Genomic DNA, 21,496 nt, shown 5'->3' on the forward strand with positions numbered 1-21,496 from the left:
TGGGAAAGACAATTTGCCTTACTTAAGTAGATATTTAGTCGAGCTACCGGTCGCGGCGAATGGACCTTTGCAATTTTCATAAACATTCTCCCGTTATTGTACTCGTCGCGATACATGGTAAACGCAAACCTGTTTTTTGTAGCGAGAGAAATTTTATCTTCGCACGAGAATTTCTTACAACAATTACGCGAATTAATGTCTAACTCCGGATCTGATATTTAAAAATCTTAGCTTTAGTATCTTGAATTATCGTACGTTATGACTGCATTACGCGAATAGAAATTCGCCAGATATGATCGAATTTGAGTTGAAATCAAAATTAACTTCATGCAAATTGAAATAGGATGAAAAAAAAAATAAACTTTTATATCCGAGTGGAAGAAATTAGAAGAATTTTTTGCTTGTGTAAACTATAATAAAGACAAACACAAAATTCTTAAGTCAATTTAGACTCCAATACGCAGTTTAGAGAATACACGATAATTTTAGAATTAATATTTTATCTTCTATGATCCCCTATATACATGGGGATAAGCTTATTATATTTCTTTTTGGTATGGATTGACAATCGACATAAATAAAGATTAACTTTATATAATAAATGGAATTAGGATAAAATAAACTGAATTTTTCGCTTGTGCAATAAAGACAAATACAAAATTCTTAAATGAATTTAGACTCCAATACACAGTTTAGAAAATACGCGATAATTTTAGGAATAATATTTTATCTTCTATCATCCCCTATACACGGTAAGCTTATACTCCTTTTTTTGGTATAGATTGACAATCGGTATCCTCTGCACATAAATATACGTATGTAATACACCAATTGCGCAACGCAGGTGAGGTGACACTGTGTTTCTTAAAATAAGCGGAGTATTAGACAATTATTGCATAAATCAGTGAGCGAACGGTCCGCACTGGGTATAATCCCGACCCGACTACTGGGTGGGGGGAGGTGTAATCGCGAGCAAGAGACACGGTTTTTCTTTTAATCTACCGCTACGAGAAACTCTATACTGTCGTCACACTGAAAAAAAAAGTGTATGCAGCACGTTGTCTATTCGCCGTGAAATAAAGTGCAACGAAGGGCGCTTGCCCAACGCGGGTCGTCCGCCGCGTTCGTCGATCGACCCCGGTCATCGATCGCGATCGCGAGACCGCCGCCACGGTAAACGGCGGTCACCCTCTCGACGGCGGCGGCGACCGGATCGCGTTGCGATCGGCGGTCGGTTCGTTCTCATTAACGTTACGTGGATCTCATTCGTGTGAAATCAAAGCCGCCTGGCGTCCAACGCCTTGTTGAGGTCACTGACTAGCATGCCGAGGATCGGTCTGTGTTCGGAGTCGTATCGGAACACCGAGTCCAAGAATTTGGGATACGCGAGGAAGTCGAACACCTGGTCGCAGCGCTGCGACGACTTGTCCGTGAGGTGCGGCTTTATCAGCTGCTGCAGCAACGTCCTGCAACGTTCCATCGAGCCCGTCAGGTACTCCTGGTCGTAACTGTAATCCACCTCGTAGAACGACACGACAGTCATCGCCACTGTCCCCAGAGCCTCCCGGATCTCCTCCAGCTTCGCGACGTCGTTCGTATGGAACTGATGGCTGCGCTGCACGAGTCCAATCTACGGATGAACGTATATATGTTTTATGAGTTATAATTTATACATCTAATTTCAATTCAATGAAAATTAATACAAATCAATACAAATTTAATTACACGCTTAATTTGTATTATAATATAATCGATAGCCAATCATTGGATAATAGCCAATCATTTAGTATTATTCCGATTTTATTATCACATACGAATAATAGGGATAATTTCAAAGTAAAGAGAGATGAAATTTTCGAAATAAACAGATATTCATTAAATTAAATGTATTTATCATCTCATCTCGATTAAATAACGCAAATACTAATTATTGAAATACGATTTAGAAACAGAACAGTTTACTGAACGTCATCTTAATTATTTGAAATTTACGTTTCTTTTAGAATTTCCATTCGAGATAACTATAAGAATAAATAACTATAAGAATAAATATGTTAAATAAAATTACAATGTAAAATATCTGGCTATTAATTTTAAAATAATGCAAATCGATTAAAGAGGCAACTATGAGAGAGCATCACGTAAGACTTGTTGCATTAAAATTATTACATCATTTTATTCATTGTATCATCATATTCTGTTACATATTCTTCAATTTTTTTCTTAAACCATACATTTCGGCCCCATTCGGGCTTTTTTCAACGATAAACAAATAATTAAATAAATTCCGCTAATATACAACGCAATAACTAAATTATTCCGCTAATATTCGTCAATATGTAGTTTCGCAATGTGTGAGCTGGACTTCCAATTTCAAGATTGCAAGTGATTCGTTCATTACAGAAACAGTCAAGATGCGTGTGAATTATTAAAACAATGGATTTTTTAGTTATGTCGTAAAATAATAACCGGACTGATCTTAATACTTCTGTTGTCAACTTTAAAATGATTGACTCGTAGTTATGCCTTTTTAATCGATTTGTATTATTTTAATATATGTTATATTGTAAGAATAAATAATATAATATAATAGTTTCTTTTATGATGCCCTTCTTTAATCGGCCTGAAGCTCATTGCGGAATCTCTCGTCGATTAAGTCTCGATTCTGAAATGCTTTATGTATGTACCTTGATGGACAATTTGATGATGTTCTTGAGGACTTTTTCAGGTTCCTTCTTGTCCAAGTGCGGATTGCTCTTGACGGCGCTCTCCATCAATTTGTACAGATTGTCGAGCAACGACGTCGTGGCGTCGTCGATGAAGAGCGACCGGCCTGCGTTAGTGGACACTATGCGGCCGAGGAGCTTTTTCTGGGCGCGCAGCCCTAAGTCGCGGGTGCGACTTCCGCCACCGGCGGCGTACGACCCCCCGCCGCCACCTCCACCTCCGCCCCCGCCGCCGCCACTTCCAATTGTGTTTGCCGACTGCATCACTGCAATATTTTCGCACAGTGAACGACCGCCCCGCTCGTGTGTGTATATGTGTGCGCATTCTCGCTTTTATTTAGCAATAATCGCGACCCTGTGCGACTCCGAATTTTATTCGCTCGCGGCGAAACTCGGGGCGTTCGGTAAAGGCCTTCAACCGTAAATATCGGAAATAACGAGTTTTCCTTGCAATCGCATCTCCATTTTCAGTAATTTAATAATCAGTAACAACGCTACATTTAATATTGAAATGTATACGAATCCGATTTATATCGATTTAATATGAATTTTATATTTTTTGTCTATTTAATATAAATTCGATACTTTAGAATATTTGACGTAATGTGTTGCGTAACGTATGGTATACAAGATTGCGCTTAACATGAATCGTAACGTCTCAGCGCTAAATATACCGTGAAAAAAAAAAACTGGTCGCTTCCTTAAATCTATACGGTTTAACAGCTCATCATGAGTGAGGGGACAAAAGAATTACGCGTTCGAATGTGGCACAAAAGTAGAAAGTCTGACTGCTTGGGGAGACGGAACGTTACAATTTCAGCCTCCTGAGAACGGCGCGAAAGCAGAGCCTCGTCTCGACGGGGCCTTTACGGTGTGCGTACATATATATATGTTTCTGTTCGCACACTTCGTACGATGAACTCACCATCAAGCATCGGTAGACCACCGTTTCCTCTGGATCGTGGATAGCGGGACGGTTCAAATTAAATAAAGAAGCGGCGAGAAACTGTGTGACTGTGCAGCGTGAATAATGGTCCGGGGCAAACTCAGGCAAACGTAACTAAAATAACCAAGGGTTAAAAAAAAACGGCGAGCCGTTAACGATCACACATGCGTAACACAAATGTTGCTGAGTGTTCATGGAAGTGCGCGAGACACGATGTACAGCGGCGTATCTTCGCTACCTTGATTGCAGTCGGTGACGGCCACTAAATGATAGAGCAACCAGCTCTGCAATTCCATCACGGCTGTGCCCCACGCCACCTGCAAAAATTATAAAAAAAAAAGATTAAAAATGATTAATAATGAAATCTGTAAATATTTGTAAGATATGTATCTATGTTATTGTAAATATTTGTAAGATATACGAAATATGTAAGACGCTAACGCAAAGATTTGATAAGAAAATTGCATTTCCCAGAAAGTTACGTGGATAAATAAAGTTTATATCGCAGAGTTCGTTGCAGAAATAAATATAATTAAATAATAATAATAATAAAATTATTTGGGTATAATAAAATTATTACACAAATTAATTTCCATCTGATTATACAATTAATTTATATTATAATACAAATAAGAGAGAGAAAATGAAAATATCGTTTTTAGAAATGGCATTAATATCGAAAGATATTAATTATTGAAAGGCATTAATTATCGTCGATTATAAATTTCTTTCATTTAAATTTCGTATATATTCCATGTTTCGTATATATGTAATATAACATGCTATCGAAAATAGAGAAATTTTTACGACTTCTTCATCCGCATACTGCAATTTCATAATAGTTTAATTAACGTGAGGCAAAACGAGCAATGCATTTGCCCGAAATGCATTCGGCGAATCGTTGCCCGGTTCTTCGAAACGCAAAGCCGCCACAAAGCGGGCCGAGATAAAGTTAATTACGCTTCGCTGCCCGAATTAAAAGCGCATCATATAAATCGATTGGTTCATAAACCGAGTTTATTTTTAATACGAGAAATAACGCTGTCGAATGACAATATAAAGATTTCGCATGAAACGAAATAATAAATGCCGAAGGAATAAAAATTGTCACGGATACCTACTTCTCCCACACGTCCGTACTTAAAAAGAGATCACAGAAAGGTATCCTTTATGTTTACCTTCGTGCCTTGAAAATACCTCATAAATGCCACCTACAGTCTTTTACAATGCTATAACAGCCTTGGCACAGTTAGCGGCTCTTTCAAAGAATAACTTCGGAAAATACGATGTTTGCTGTTTTTGTTACGTGATACCTTTAAGCGCGAAATTAATCGCTCTCTAAACCCACGTGAATTCATCTCTATAGATTTGTAAAAATATTTTCAAACGTTGATGAATGTTTGTTCACAAAATATCACGTTTTTACAGATCTGACTCGTACATTTCTTTTTTTATTTTTTCAGAAACTCGAATTCCAGTCGAAAGGGACGCGCGGACTCGGGAGGAGCTCTCCCTTACGGGCGTACAATTCGTCTTAACGAGTGCGAACGATCCTAATGCTGGAAATGAAGTGTAATGCGAGCCAAACGACGTCCGTGTCGCACGCTATCATTCGCGTCTATACATACACACGTGTAGGTACACACGGGCGTACAATATAAGGCACTATACCTTTGCCGGAGTTGGATCGATTTAGTAAGGAGCGTCAAGGCGAGCCAGAGACTCTCATTCACCTTTGCACGGCCGAACTGACAGTGAGCAATCGACTAAAACTCAAGCGATTCGCGTCGGAATAGTGGCAGTCTCTTCCGTAAATTTAGATCCCGTTATTTCAATAATTCAATAAATTAAATTCCACGTGCGCTATTATATTATATAAATCAGGGAAATCTCTCAGATTTCAGGAAAGATAGCTGAAAGCTTCAAAGATAAATAGCATTAGTGATAAAAGAACTCAGAAAAATATTGGATATTAACTATAAACTTTATAATATATCTATATATTCGGCACGCATATCAATTCGCTATGATATTTAATTTTTCATGCATCAGGATATTTGTGAAACTCGAAACACTATTTTAATAATTATCAAAATAAGAGAAGAATAATACAGGAATAATACAGGATTAATACTGCAAATAAAAAAAGAGAAAAATATATTGACTATATATCGGATAGAATTAAAAAAGAAGATACTTTGATTTCCATTTTCATCAGAAAACGCCCGATTAATGCCACGTTAATTCGCTTCGTTATAAGTATCGACTTTTGCGAATCGTACAATATAACCCTGGCTGCTCCCGAATCCTGGCCGCCCCGGACGAAACCGCACAAGGGATAATGCGTGAGAGCGCGTTATGAATGATCGATCGCACCCCGGACACTTTCGCTCTCTCTTTTCTCCTCTCCTGCCCTTTCCGCGCGGGGCCGTCGAACGGCTTTGTTTAGGCGCCCACGTCGGTGCTTTCGGGCACCTGTTTGTTGTCGCGTGCTCGTTCAAACAACGCTGATCATCGGCCAATAGCCGATTGTCCATTGCGCCGGACTGCGCAATTTTCTCTCGTGGAAAATACACGTCGAGAAAGCCACCCGACGCGAAAATGTCACGTGCAAAGGCGAAATTACGCACGCGGCGAATTATCGACCGTCCGGCCGAAATGGAGGAATACATTTTTTTTCTTTTTTTTTTTTTCGTCGACGGGTGATTCGCAAATATATGTGCGTATATATTCGAATTTAATCTCTCGAGATAAAGGAGAACATATCGTATTTTGGAGGTTCTATTTTCAGCGAGAGAAACAAATAATTTAATTTAATTGAAAAATACGTTTTATGAAACGTGCACCGTGACAGCGAATTGATTGACAGCTGCGTTTCTCCTTTAATTTTTATTATACATCAGAAACGTACTTATCGGTCGTCGTAAATATTTGCGAAGACAACCTGATTGCGGATTTGAGCTCGCGGAAAACATCGCGCTGCCGTCTTTTTATTTCTAATCGCCGATGGCAATCGTACAAGGATAAGGAAAAAAAACCGACTCTCGTCACGCGCTAGCGGAGATCCGGTTATTTCGCAGTATCGAATAATTAACTCGAATAAACTGGAATCTCTTGAGGCAACTATTTCCTCGCCGTATATATAATACATCTTTCACGACCGTCCATCAGGTGGCTTGTGTCTTCGGAATATTCGATCGGCCGGCTATAAATAACCACGTGTATCTCCCGTGATTGATTCGATTTACCTTCCCCGTACTGATTCGATATGTACATGTCCTCCGAGAGCCTTTCCGTGAAAAACCGCGTTCCACGAGGACCTCCCGGTCGCTTCGAGGAAACCGGTTGGCTGCCGACTCGGGTCTTCTTAAAACTTATCCCGCAGTACGATAATCCGATATGCACAACGTTCCTAGAATATTGCGAAAGAGTCCGCGAACATATCCAATTAATTTGGAGATCGAGTCTTCCTTCGCGAAGAAGCGCGTCATTTCTATGTACATAACTGAATCCATTTAAATTATCGCAAAGTTAATAGTGTTACTTAACCGAATTATTGGAATTATACCCGTAATTTTCAATAAACATTCTTTAAAGCTCTCGACAGAAAATTGATTTTACGTATAAACTCAACTGTTTTCTTAGTCAAACGAAAATTATAATAATAATCACAATCATCAATTAAAAGTCATAAAAGGCATATAACGTATATAAAATGTATAAATTCGTTTGGAAGTTCTCGCAAATTCTTGCCTTATCCTTTCATCACTCGAATTTATTCGAGCCTTCAAAAAGGACCGGGAGTCCCAGCTCGTGGAAATAATTTCTACGCTTCTTGCCGACATATAATGCTGAGCGGCTAGCGAGATAATTAATAGGTATTTTCCTGTATCCGCGACCTCGAGAATTGCGCTTTCAAATTGCACGGCGGTTTCGGAGCATCTATACGATGCTCCGGTGCTCGGCGCGACTTGTCGCGAAACAATGCGGCCGTAAATAAACTGTTGGCCGGGGGCAAACGTAATTATCGGTTCTCCATACACGCGCGCCCGCGTTTCAAATAACGTTGATATACATATACTATATACATATACTATATACGATACGTATGTATATCGATGTGTCACGATACCATTTTGCTCTTCCTCCTCAGGAAGGGCAGGGTTTAAACGTTTACGTCAACGCCGGGTTAAACGTTTCACGTCGACGTCATTGTAGCGACGGCGCTCGTTAGGCGCGATTCCCGTTGCGAGAGAGAAAAGAGCGGGAAATTAAAGGAGAGAGAGGTTCCATTCGCAAATTACTTTGCCTCCATCGCGATACACACGTGGCTGAAAACACGCGCACCAATACAGACACGCGCACTTTGCGCATATAACGTAAGAGACACGACACGACGATGACACGTACGTTATTCCTCGCCTCGCGATGACGACGACATCGCGTTAAAAACAACGGTGCACGGCGCGGTTTACAGTCGTAAGTTTCGCGGACGGGTCTCTCTCTCTCTTTCTCTGCGGGGACCCGTCACTTCTAAAATTAGTCGCCGGCTAAGCATTATCTGCCTTCCCATTATCGCGACAACGACGACGGACTCGCTCTTCCAAGGACGATGATGCGACTAACAATCAACATTTTCCGATATCCGTAAATTTAGCTCGGTCGTTTAACGGGAAACGTCGCCCGGTCGGTCGGTGCGACGATCGGCTTTTCCGCGAGAGTGAAACGGATATGTCGATACTCGTGGTGGCAGGGTCAATCAGGGCGACGGGGGTGACACGGGGAATAAACGGCACGACGGCGGTGATACGGCTTCTCGAAGCCGTCATCGTACGGCTGTTAACGAAAATTATCTCTCTCACAAAAATCGCGTTTGGAAAGACATTATATTTCTATTGTTGTGAAAATTGCAATATTATATTTATCTCTGGGTCTCGCAAGTGTCCTTTTATATTAAGCATAAAATAATGCTTAATAATTTATTGCTAGGTTGTTTACTGGAAGATTCCTACCGACGGGAACTTCGCACGCGCGCGCGTAATAAAGTCATCGCAGAATGCATATTTTAGTAATTTACGGCCAAGTTTATCAAGCTGTTGTATTTTTAATCTTGCAGGAAGGCTAAAATAAGGGAAAATAACAGAAATAATAGCAGATTAATATTAATAAGATTTTGCATACAATATCACGGAAAATGCACGGTATAGCGAAACGTACTCTGTAATAATAGTTATAGGTATTAAAAATTAACATAATTACCCCTATAATTCGAAAGAAATATAGAGGAAACATCGGCTGCGTATCGCAAGCTACAATCTCTCTCCTTTCTTTCAGTCACGAAATCGAATTATCATCGATCAATTATTGCTAAATCAACGAACTACTCCGAAGAAAGTTTTAATCCGATTCTCGGAAAAATCTCCGAGCTCCGGAGAGCGACTTGTCCAATCTCCTTTCCTCCCTCGCTGTGCACATATACGAGCTTCCCCGCAATCTTTCGAGCGAAGATCTTTCGTAACACTCCGCCAGGCGCACGATATAATTACTTAACGTCCCCGGTGAAACAGATCAAAAGTCAGCGTAATTAGTAAAGTTTATATCCGGTCGGTGCACGAAACGCAAGTTTCCCCCTCGGCTCCGCGCTCTTCTTTTGCGCTCGAAAGACGACTTTTTCCACGAAACGGAAAAATCGATCGAATTGTACGAAAACGTCGCGCGGGGAGAAACCGCTTATTCGTACTATATTCCTTGCACCCGTAATGTTTATACGGCCCAATACACTCCTCGAGAGCCTCCCTCTCGGGGAGACCGAAGCCCCTCCGTCGCTCGCTTTCTTCTTCTCCGCGCGTTCCCCAAGACGCAGCTGTCGCACATACGCTATACCCGACAGCTGTGCCCGACCCGGCAGCACACGCGTTACCCCTCCTCGTTAAATTGAGCATCTTCTCTTGAGCCACCGGGAAAACCACCACCTGCCCCCCCGGCCGAGGGATCTAAATGCATACGGGGCGCTCGCGCGCGAACACCCGAGATATAGCGGCGCGTCTAGCAGCACGTGCGTCGGTCGTCGAGTTCCACGGCCGCCCGGTCCGGTGGACAAGTTAGAAGACGAATTATGCACGCCACGAAAGCGCGCCGGTCCGCACGTCGTTCTGTTAAAAAGACTTCGTGAGATCGTCGCGCCTCGTTGAGACTCTTAATTCCAGAAACAGTTAGGATAATGCGAGTTAATATCCTGTCGCGAGAGAAAGTCAAGACTTAAATATTAAAAGTAATTCTGGAGTCATTTTGATCGAGATATATATATATATATATATATATATATATATATATATATCGCAGTTACCGAGTAATTGATCAATAAATTTTCTCAGGATATTGAAACGTCGCGAAATTGATGGAGATTTCAAAAAGACCATTATCAGCTGTAAATCGGCTCTTTTAGACACACAGTGGCTTAATTGCACTGTGTATTCACTGTACTGCATAATTCCTGCAATATACAATTCCTGCAGGCGCGAAGTAATCCATAACGCGATGCTAACTGAAGCGTGGACTTTAGAAAGGAAACAGGATGTGAAAAATAGCAATTAGTTGGAGCGTTATAAACGGAACGTGCGGAATTGGAGAGAACCTTAAAATATATATACGGTCGAATACAATTATCCCGACAACGAGGAACCGAGAGGCTTGATTTTGTAATTATTGAACGTCACATTTTATTATCAGAGAATAAAGATCGTCTTCCGTTTCCGCTTCTCTGGAGTTCGATTCCCCCGGGTCTTGTCATTCCCGAACGCGAACTCGCATAGAGCGCAAACGAGTCAAAACAGCAGCGATGTGCCAACTTATAGATCTTGCTAGCTTCGCTAATTTACCGTTGTATCATACACTTAAGTGTGCAAGCCAATGTGAATATTGTTGTCCAAGGTGCACGCTCGCGTTCCTCGGCGTAAGAAACTTCTCCCGAGAGGGAGGGATCGCTATAAATAAATCGTTTTACTCGCGAGTACACGACTCGCGTGCACGGGAGATACGGCGACACGTGGTCGCACGTGCGAGAATACGGAATCGCGAAGGAAACAGAAAGGGAGAGAGAGAGAGAGAAAGAGAGAACCTCGGCGTCCGCGAAATACGACGTCGCCCGGATCGTTGCGTCCGAAGAAAGACAGATGCAATACGTTATTTCCTGCCGTGAGCCTGTGGCCGAGTCTCCTCCTTCGGCCACACGGAGGAATTATGGACGACCTCGCAGGAAATTACGCCTATAAAGGACGCGCGCGTGTTGCTAAAGTGTGCGCGAATTATTTGGTCTCTTCCTCCCTCCCTTCCTCCCCCCCCCTCTCTCTCTCTCTCTCTCTCTCATGTATTGAATATAACATATGTTTAGAGAAAATTTAAGACGACAGGAGGTCTGAAATTTTCACTTCTTAAAATATGTACGAACTTTGTGTTTTTCTTGAACATTTTTAATCGAGCTCTCTATAATTAAATGCAGTTACGTCTGGAGAAGAAAACGGAGTAGAATAAGAACCTTGTTATTAAAGCAGTTTCTCCCTCTCAAATTAAGTTTTACTTTAGTGAAAATTTCATATGAGTTACCCAGTTATGTTATAACGCTTCAATATTTTTTTAATTCTAATATGCGTTACGCAAGCGTTCCAATATTTGTTTTAATTTTAATATGCGTTACACAAGTTTCCAAAAAAAAAAAAAAGAATTGCGTTAAATATTTTTCAAGTTTAGAATTTTTTGTTAAACCCTAGCTTGCCACAAGACGATTTGTGCTTCTCGAATTAATTCGCATGCACACATCCGTCGTATATTCCATCGTAATGCCTATATATTCAGTAAAGCGTAAACGATCGCACGCAGAAATAGCTTAGCGATTATATTATATTAAAAGTCGCAGTAATCGGCCTTCTGATTAAATTTTCATCAACTAATGCACGTTATACGAGGTGTATGATGACACTATTAGTATGCGCCACTCCTTAGAACACCGTATATATATTTCAACCAATTTCTCTTTCTCTCTTTCTCTCATCCGAACTGGCCAAGGCTACCGATGATACGAATTCCACGCGTGCCTGAATAATAAAAAAAAAAACACTCTAGAGGAGAATGCAGATAACATTACCTTGCCGCGGCCGGTCGCGATAATAGAAAAAAAAAAATTAATATCGCGTCGATGCATACGAGAATTATGCCGATCAGATACGGCCCATGCAGGCATGTACATTTGCATTATCTTGGCAAATGGCAAATACACAGAAATTTCTCGTTTGTTTTACTTTTACTGTTCTATACAGGTTTCAAAACGCAATTATCCCGCGGTGCAGAGCTAAAATGTTACGTCAAATGTTACAACAATTGGAACGAGAAGTGTTACAATGAGCAGCAAATTTATGAGCACTTCAATAATTTTCAATAATTCAGCGAAGAAACGTCAAATTAATAAAATTAATAAATCGATAAGTATAAATTTAATTAACTCTTTGAATGGTACAAATCTGACGTGCGTAATTATTCTGAATTAATTATAATTAACTGATTATTCTGATTTAATTGTAATTAACTGATTATTCTAAATTAATTTAATAATATTTTTGCAAGTTTATTCGTTTCTCGAAAGAGAAGACAAGTAATCTATACTTCTGGCCTGGCCAATCGGTTTAAATCACAATGTCAATTGTCGTTTGGCGTAAATAATTCTCTTGCGTAATGCCAATGTCAACTGTCAATCGCATGATTTCTATGATTGATGTATGTAGCAAAAAATGGATGCATTTTACGTAACTGCAGTGTATAGTCGTGGACAAATAGGTTGCGACACTTTATTCTATAGGTTTATAATATATATTTTATATGTAATTATTTTGCAAATGTGAACCACGATTGATGTACTATTTTTAGTCTAAAGACAGTACACCAGTCGTGGCTCGCATTTGCAAAATACTAGTGCGTTTCGAAACCTAAAAAAAACCGTGTCACAACCTATTCGTCCACAACTGTACAACAGAATCGACGTGTAACGAATAAAAAAAAACCGTTCGCAAAACTACACGCCGCAAGGTATAAGACTTTCGCGAGCACTTGTCGCGAGCAGATGCAAGTATATAAAACACTCGCGATAATCAGGATCATTCAGGATCATCGCGAGTTTTCGCTCGCGGACAAATTGCGCTTCCTGGGCTGGCTCCGCCTGTCCTTAGCGCGTCCATCCCGTGAAAAAGAAGGAAAAAGAAACAAGGAGAAACACGCGGATATATGGTATAAATTTTCCGCCCCGCAACCGGCTCGACTCGCTGCGTGCCGATTCCACCACGCACCCGCCTCACGCGGAATCTAGTCTACGTACGTGCGACGGTTTTAATACGGCCGTTTACACGGCCGCGAGGAAGCGCAACCGTCGGGCACGTGTTCCGCGCGCATACCTACACACACGCGCGCGCGTTACAGCCGTGGAATTATGAAAAAACCGGTGCATCGCCGCCGCCACCGCCGTGCCGTAATTGGAAGCGAGCATGGGCAATGCGCTAACAACAACCTCATTCATCGTGGCGATTACTCGTTAGCTTCTTCTATTTACGGACGCGCCCGTGTGTGCGCAACCGTGCGCGATCACGCGCGCTCTACAAGAGCACTATACTCGCGTTTGCCCCCCCCCTTCCCGACGCGATGTCACGTAAACGCCACGTCATTAGAATGCGAATTTCGCGTCGCGAAATTCCCGTTAATGACAAGCTTCTTTTTTCTAACTCCGAGGGCGAAAGAGATAATTCTTGCGAATAGAAATAGTTTTGAAATAATTAGGCGCTCTCTTTCGCGAATTAAGCACGAGAGCGCGATTAAAATGCACAATTTCGTTGTACACTTAAATTACGTAGAGTGGACTTTGGTCTTCTTTTTTCCAGAATTTTGATTTAATTAGCGAGATGTTCGATATTGGATATTTAATTGGCGATCGATAATGGCGCGGCGCAAAATTGTTCTCAAGAAATGATTTGCTGAATTGAAGTACCTTAAGCCCGTATATAAAATTGTCAGTCTCGTTCTTCTGCTTTCGGAGAACAGCTTAATTAATAAGTAAATTGTATATATTAAATTATCATCAGTGCTGCTTTAAAGTGATAGATCGAAGTTCTAACGCCGAGCAGCAACGGCCCTTTAAACGAATTCCAATGTCGCTTATTGTTCTGCAGATTATAAAACAACCAAAACATTTCGCGCATTCCACGTTCTCAATATTTCGCCGATAACACGTGCACGTGTCCGCACCAATGAAATTCATGCACCGTGGACGGATTTCACGCTGTAATCACCATCGATTCTGTTCTGTGAGACTGCCGAAGCTTTTTTTTTCAGGCGTTTATCTCTAAATATAAATTATTGTATCATATTGGCGTACACCTCGATTTTATATGCTGATGGTTCTGAAAAAATATACCGAATAATCGATTGACTCGCGCAGCCAGAGATCCTCGACAATATCAATATTTATTCAATATATTTTCGGGTGTAACCTCGATTAAAGTTACAATTAGAATTAATTGAAAATAAAATAGTCGTCGCGAGAATAAAAGTGTAATCTTTTTAACAAAATACCGGCGTCTTTGTTGTTCAACTGAACAAAAAAAAAAGTATTGTTGCCATTGTTAGGTCTGGCTGTATCTAAAGTACGACATAATAAAACTGGAGCACAATTTAAAACTGGAATGCGGTTTTAAGTCAAACGTTTTGCGATTCGCGTAACTTCGTCTATAGTATAATAGCACAGGAAAAAAAAGAACAAAACTGAACGGCTGCAGCGAGGCCTAAGGATCGATTTTCTCGGCCTCGGTCGACTAACTATAGTCAACTAAGCGTACTTTCTTTTTTTATTATTATCAAGATTCTAATATAGTGCTTTACACAAAGGGAGAGAGAGTGAGTGAGAGAGAGAGAGAGAGAGAGAGAGAGAGAGAGAGAGAGCGTAAGAGCGTGTGTGGGATACGCCCTCGACGATCTAATAAACAGCGCCGTCGATTAATTATTTCAATTAGTTGACTCTTTATCCCTCTCCAGTTCCAGCCGTGGAAAATGACAAACAGTCGCGGCGTTAAGCCTAACTCCGGTTAACTAAATCGATATCAGCGAAGCGTTATAGTGCTAGACGAAAAGCGTTAGTTTTCGCCGTTGCAGGCCCCGCGCGCTTCAAATGGCGCAACGTTAAATCGCCGACCGAACAAACGGCGCAATTAAGGCGACTTCTCGCCCCGCGTCGTTGCGAAACGGATTCCGTTTCTCTTCCGCAGCGCGGATTGCCTTCCCTCCTCCGGGCTCTCTGCAATCTAATCTTTTGTTCGCGATAATGGGAACTAGACGAATTCGAGGTAATCGCCGCGAATCCGAGAAGGGAAGTTGTTCCCCGCCGAGGAAAGCACGACGCAGAGGTCTTTCCAGAGGTAGATCGAAATGGACTCTCTTTTTAGAGATCGAGATCCCTTTAGTTCGCTTTCACAGATACAAGTATCAAGAGACACTAGTAATGGCTTGTCAAGCGTTTAACTACTAAAAAAATTGTTTTATATTAATTACGTGTATTATTATATTACATATTAATTACGTGTATTATTATATTACATATTAATTATGTGTATTATTATGTTACATATTAATTATGTGTATAATACATATACATATATATATGTATATATATTGCTATAGATATACCGCGTAAAATTAAAACGTTCACGCTCGTTCGCCAACACGCGATCTGTAATTCGACATCGGTTGATTTGTTATAATCGCAAATCAATCGACACCAGCGCTTTCACGATGTCGAAAGTTCCCCTGTGTATCGACCCGAATTCCTCGAATGCAGAAAATGTGGCTATTAACGTGGAATTTATTTATATATCCACTCGTATACCTCAGCGATTTGCAATCAGATTATTTCCCAATAATGCTTTTGCCTGCTAATTGCATCGCATTAACGATGCAGAAGCTCGATGCGACTCTCTCTCTCTCTTTCTCTTTTTCTGCAAGCGCGTCGATCTTCATATACCTATATAGGGATATAATCGTGATTCCATAATTTTTATCGCTCTATCGTACATTATCGTTCCACTGATAATTTACAGTGACATCTCCCAGCGATGATTCACGTAGCCATTAATCGTAGGACAGTCATTTATCTTCGTATTCTTACATAACTTTTCCTATACATTCTTTAGCTGCCAGAGAGCTGCCCGCGCAAGTATTGAAGAATATCGCGTGGCGTACATAAAATTTGCTGGTGATCTATTTAATATGATAATATGCACTCTCGGATATTAAGGTCGAGCGAAGTAATTAAAATCGTTAAGTAAATAGAGCGACATAATGTCCGACGGTAAATTTAACAATTATTATAAAATCATAAAAAATGTGACAAATATTTATCCTGACAATCATCTCATAAGATCACTACAATTTAATATTGCCATTAAGAATTTATAATATTCTTCATAAAAACTTATATAAAAATAGGAAAATTTGTCTAACGATTTAGAATTTAATATTAATAATCCTGCACATATTGCGATGTTATCCAGGAGCTAATAATTCCATTTCAAATTGATACGAGATAATATGTATTCACGATTTCACATACTGCAATGAATTTATGTGATATTTAGGTTTACGTGATGTTTATGTGATATGATTGAAATTAAATGATATTGAAGTTGCTCAAATAGATGAGATTTCACAAGTCACTGGCGAAATGGCAATACGGAAAAACCGCCTGGGGGGAAAACGGACGCCTTTAACGTTTCCGATTACGACAAGCTGTCGAAACGTCGGAAACCACGAGGTTGCGAAAAGGTCGGAAATCGATGCGATAAATTCCTGCTACTCGGTATAAATAAAAAGTAACGTCGACACGTTTTACTTTTTTTTTTTTTTTTTTTTGAGACGGGAAAGTAGGCTGAAATATTTTCTATCCAATATCCAGAAATACCAGAGCGTACAGCGTGGATGCTATTGTTACTTTGTTTATACGTTACCGCGTGTGTACCATATTAAATGCTGAAAAAGAGAGAAGAAAGACCGAAGGACAGAAATCGGTCGACGTGCCTTTCGTGCGGTGAGGCAACGACGGGAATATTTTATCAGCCGCTCTCACAAAGCGCGGCTTTCTTCATAATTCATCTCAAAAGAGCCCGGGAATCGTTTCCTCCCGAGCGTCAAAGAGATAATCCGCGCGCAGATGAAATTCGACGCGCGATGAATAGGGGAATCGAAAACTCTAATGGGAGCGAGGAAGAGAGGGACCCTGTACATTGATCTCGATGATAAAGCTAAAAGTCTCGCTGTGTAATACATCATTCCAGAGCCCGCGATAGTCTTTTTCCGCCGGGCGAATTTTCTATATCTCCTCCTAGCTCAGCCCGGCGCTTATCTCGACTCTGTATCTATACCTCCCGAGACTTTTCCCAAGCAATCTCTCGCGCGTTATATTTATGAATAGCAGACATCCCACCGAGCGCAGCGAGCGTGTCCGAGAAATTCGCGTTGACGAATCCGACCCGGAAGTGGCGGCGCGCGGCAAGTGTGAGTCACTCTAATCATCGTGTGTTAATCTTTCGGTGGCAAAAGGAATCAATTTCGTAAGTTTCGAATTGGGATTCGCATTTAGAACTTATACAAATTATGTAAATTCATAGAAGTAAATCCAATAATTTTTTCCTTTTTTATAAAAAAACGCTATCGTACATTCGCATTGGAATTCGTACAAATTATGTAAATTCATAGAGGTAAATCCAACAATTTTTTTCCTTTTTTTTTTTATTAAAAAAAACGCTATTGTACATTCGCATTGGAACTCGTACAAATTATGCAAATTCACAGAGGTAAACCCTTTGACTATATAGTCAAAGGGTAAACCCAACAATTTTTTATTTTTTTATTTAAAAAAAACCGCTATCGTACATTCGCATTGGTACTCGTACAAATTATGTAAATTTCATAGAGGTAAACCCAACAATTTTTATCTTTTTTATAAAAAAAAAAAAAAAAACGCTATCGCACATTTGTATCAAACGCGCGCGCGGACGAGTTTCAATTTTACTTTCAATCCCGCGCCAACTGATCGTGTTCCAGCGTTGAATAAAATGTAAACGCTATTATTCCTCGCGCTATTATTCCGCGCGGTCGACAAGTCTCGAGTGGTCGACGGGCTGGGAAAAGATCCGGTCGCCCCCCCCCTCCCCTCGCCTACCCTACCGGGACGCGCCCGCGGACGCGCGATTTCGCACGCAACGGCGCGCGACGATCCGGTCAATTTGAATTTGTCGCGCACACATATACTAACCTCTGCCGACGCTGTGGGTCGCGGGAGCGCGACCCGACTTGCGAACGACGGGATGAAACTTCTCCACGGGCGCGAGGCGCCGCGCGCGACGACGTCGGGATCCGGCGTCGTCCTCGGGACCGGAGGCGCTTCCGTGTTTCGGCCGAATTTGCGCGGCGACGCGCGGAGCCGGGGTGCGTGGAAAAGAGCCGTTGCGCGCGACCCGCGAGAAACACAGGATTCGCGAGACGCGGGCCGTCGCTCCGTATATACGCGCGCACTGTTACTGCGCGTCGAGTCGCGCTCGGTGATGGCGCACGTCCGTCGCGGTGCACGGCCGAGCGACGTCTGCTCTCAGCCCGTGATGCGCGCGTATCCAGCGAATCCGGTTGCCATAGCGCCGAGCCGCGCGATTGGCGGAGGTGCGCCCAAGGGTGGTGCTGGCGCGCGAGGTGCACCTAACTGCTGCACTGCTTCCGCGAAATGAAATTTCTCGAGGAAGCGACACGAAAATGACGTTTGTCGAAAAATAGGAAGCTCTCCCACGGAAGAGCTCGCTCTCACCCACGGTATTATTGAATTGGCGTCCTTGCGAAATGTCATTTGCCCATATACCAGAGTTACCTCGATCGCGATTCTCAGCGATTTTTTAGTCTTGCTATACCCTCGCTCTTTTTGCACTTTTTACTATGTATGAATTTAATTTATTATGTATATTTTATTTAGTTATATATAAATCGGGACCTATTCCGCATTCGAGACGCGTATTTCATATCTAAATACAGTCACGCCGTCATGACTGTTCGGTATTTAATGATAATCAAATTAATTTCTTGTATGTACAATTAATATATAATTTTATTATAAAATTAATAAAAAATTAATGAAAATGTTACAAATGCAAGAAGAATATTTAAGAATCGTTATTTATGTGTCATATACATATATTTTATTATTCATTTTATTATTCATTTTACTTTTTTATTAAATAAAAATAATATGATAAAATGTCACACGTATTCTTTTTAGATTGTATTTACTACTTTTAATTTTAGATTGCTAATTTTATATGAAGAAGAATCAATTAATAATTAGTTAATTATATCAACTTACGATAATGTAGCAAATAGAGAAAATATAGAAAATATATTATAGTCTCATTTCTCCCTGAACAAATATAGGATTATTAATGACACTTAAAAATACTTTGAATAAAAAATACAAATTACAAATGGTAAGCTAAATCGTTTTTATTAATATTTTTTTTCTATATCAATGTATATCTATAATTTAATACATATATTTATAACAAGCATTCAACAAACAGTCCCAAATAAAATAAACCATTACTGTCCATGTCGTGATTATTGTAGCAGTATTAATTGACATCTTTAGAATGCGAATTTTAGCACAGAGAAAATGCGATGAAATGCGAACGAGGGATTACGATCGAACGTGAAAGTGTCTGATCTGATATTAGTAAGTACTGTGCGTTTTCTGATATGATCACTAGTCCCTTGAATGCTGATGCACTTAAGTCATTCGCTCCGCCACTTTTTATGAATCCGCTGCAAGTGCTCGTAAGCTCGTTGGGAAATATTGAGCTCGGGATTTATCGAACACAGACCAGGCTGTCTCAAGAGACTTAAGCCACACAAACCTGTTGAGAAAGTCGTACACTTCAATTTTGCGTCGTTATTTAAGATACCTGTTTGATTGCGTAAATTGTGGAAAAAAAAAAAGGAACATCCGTAATATTGTGAAACAAGACCGCAAATTGTCTCTCGCGTTTACCTAAATATGTGTGCAGAGGATCAGGCCGAATATTATCAAACTTCGCCAGTCCACCGACGAGCGTGTCCTGCGTGTTGAGGATAAACGTTTTGTTCTGCTCGGCGTCTGAGAAATTGAGGAACTCCAGCAGCTCGAGCGTAGCGCCAACCCAGAAGCTGTAACACGTGTCGGACGGTTTGCCAGGCCTCCCGTTAAATCCGCCGTCCTGTCTCATAAGGCACCAACGCTTTAACCGAGCTAAACGATCCCGCGTCAATATGTCCGATACGTTAATACGCTCCCTCATCAGAAACAGACTCGCCACGGCGCAGAACGTGGAGCCTCCGTGGGACTCGAGACCCGGTCCTTGCCCGATACCGCCGTCGTACGACTGCAATCATCATGATAATCGATTATTATTATTATTAGTTACACCGGCGGAAAGGAGGGATAAGAAGATAACGATTCCTATATAAATCAACAAACAACAACAGGGATAATAATTTCGTGAACGAGCGCTTACAATGCTTCGTAAGATGTAGTCGATGGCCCTTGGGACATCCACGCCCGACCAATTGTCCAGAATCGCAGAGACGCAGGAGGCGCAGTAGAGGAATCTCATGTCGCTCTCGCATCCCGTGACCATGGCCGTGAAGGACCCGTCGGGATTCTGGCAGGCCCGGACGCCCTCGACGACGGACTGCCTGTCCACGCGGCTGAGATCGTCGCCGAGGATCAGGAGGGTCACCAGGCTGGTGTAGGTCATCGCCAGGTGGCCGCACTGGTACTCGGGTATGTCCCTCGGTATCGTCGTGGACGCCTGGAAGCCGGAGCGCGGGCCGGCGCCCTCGACCTGGAGCCGGTACACCCAGTCGATCGCCTCCGACTTCGCCCGCTCACCGATCTCGTCCAGCGAGTTGAGCAGATCCAGGCCGGAGAACGCGAAGTACGCTATCATCGGCCTGGTGGAGTCGAAGTCCGCCAGGCTGCTCGGCATGACCTGCAGCAACCTCTGGAAGTACTTGACGTGCTTCTCCCGCGCCAGTTGCGGCGTCATGATGATCTCGGTGCGGCCTCGGCGCGGTCGGGATGCAAAATAACGTGCGTTACTCTACGTCGACGCGGCGCACATCGCGGCATGCCTCAAGAGAAGCCCTATATCGTAATCGTCGTCGTCGTCGTTGTTGTTGTTGTTGTTGTTGTTGTTGTTGTTGTTGTTGCACGTGAACACGGTGAACGTGGATGACAAGTCATATGTATAACTCCTGTCAATCGGCACGCCTCCTATCTCCTATCCCCCCATGTCCGCTCGTCAAAACTCTCGGGGACGCATCTTCGTAGATCTTCACTGAGGCTGAGCGACGCATGTCGTTCCGCTCTCTTTTTTTTTTCTTACATCGCGGTCGGACTGACAATACAAAAATTGCGCGCGTTACAATCGTGTCGCCCTCGCCAGCAGGCTGCAGTTTCAGCCTCGCGCTTGGTTACGTTCGCCACGTTCCAACGTAGTAGAACTTCGCAATATCGGAGCTCTATCGGTCCTCGGAGAGCAGTCAGCCGTCAGCCGACGTTTAAATGGAACCCGTCCACTGGCGCCCTCCAGCGCAGAAAACGTGTACCTCTCAACTGGATAACCGGATACTTTCCCGGTGGGTAACGTCCACAGTCTTCGTGACCTCTCTCTGCATTTGTTCCACAAAATGCAAAATTTTATTTATAAACATAATAATTAAA

At 41.8% G+C, this 21,496-nt stretch overlaps 2 protein-coding genes across 2 annotated transcripts; both read right to left on the reverse strand.

The window, feature by feature from the left end:
* Positions 1 to 1,199: 1,199 nt before the first annotated feature.
* LOC105450392 (tumor necrosis factor alpha-induced protein 8-like protein) lies at positions 1,200 to 18,240 on the reverse strand. The gene is made up of 5 exons (XM_011690192.1): positions 18,011 to 18,240; positions 3,911 to 3,989; positions 3,652 to 3,678; positions 2,688 to 2,992; positions 1,200 to 1,630 (listed from the first exon to the last, which is right to left on the reverse strand). The coding sequence occupies exons 2-5, from the start codon at positions 3,966 to 3,968 to the stop codon at positions 1,277 to 1,279; spliced, it is 744 nt and encodes a 247-aa protein (XP_011688494.1). The 5' UTR covers positions 3,969 to 3,989; positions 18,011 to 18,240; the 3' UTR covers positions 1,200 to 1,276.
* Positions 18,241 to 19,260: 1,020 nt separating this feature from the next.
* Positions 19,261 to 21,396, reverse strand: LOC105450394 (geranylgeranyl transferase type-1 subunit beta). The gene is made up of 3 exons (XM_011690194.1): positions 20,286 to 21,396; positions 19,784 to 20,153; positions 19,261 to 19,649 (listed from the first exon to the last, which is right to left on the reverse strand). Exons 1-3 carry the CDS (start codon positions 20,817 to 20,819, stop codon positions 19,528 to 19,530), a joined length of 1,026 nt encoding a protein of 341 aa, XP_011688496.1. The 5' UTR covers positions 20,820 to 21,396; the 3' UTR covers positions 19,261 to 19,527.
* Positions 21,397 to 21,496: the final 100 nt, after the last annotated feature.

Source organism: Wasmannia auropunctata, unplaced genomic scaffold (assembly GCF_000956235.1).
Source record: "Wasmannia auropunctata unplaced genomic scaffold, wasmannia.A_1.0 LD336061.1, whole genome shotgun sequence".
NCBI lineage: Eukaryota > Metazoa > Arthropoda > Insecta > Hymenoptera > Formicidae > Wasmannia > Wasmannia auropunctata.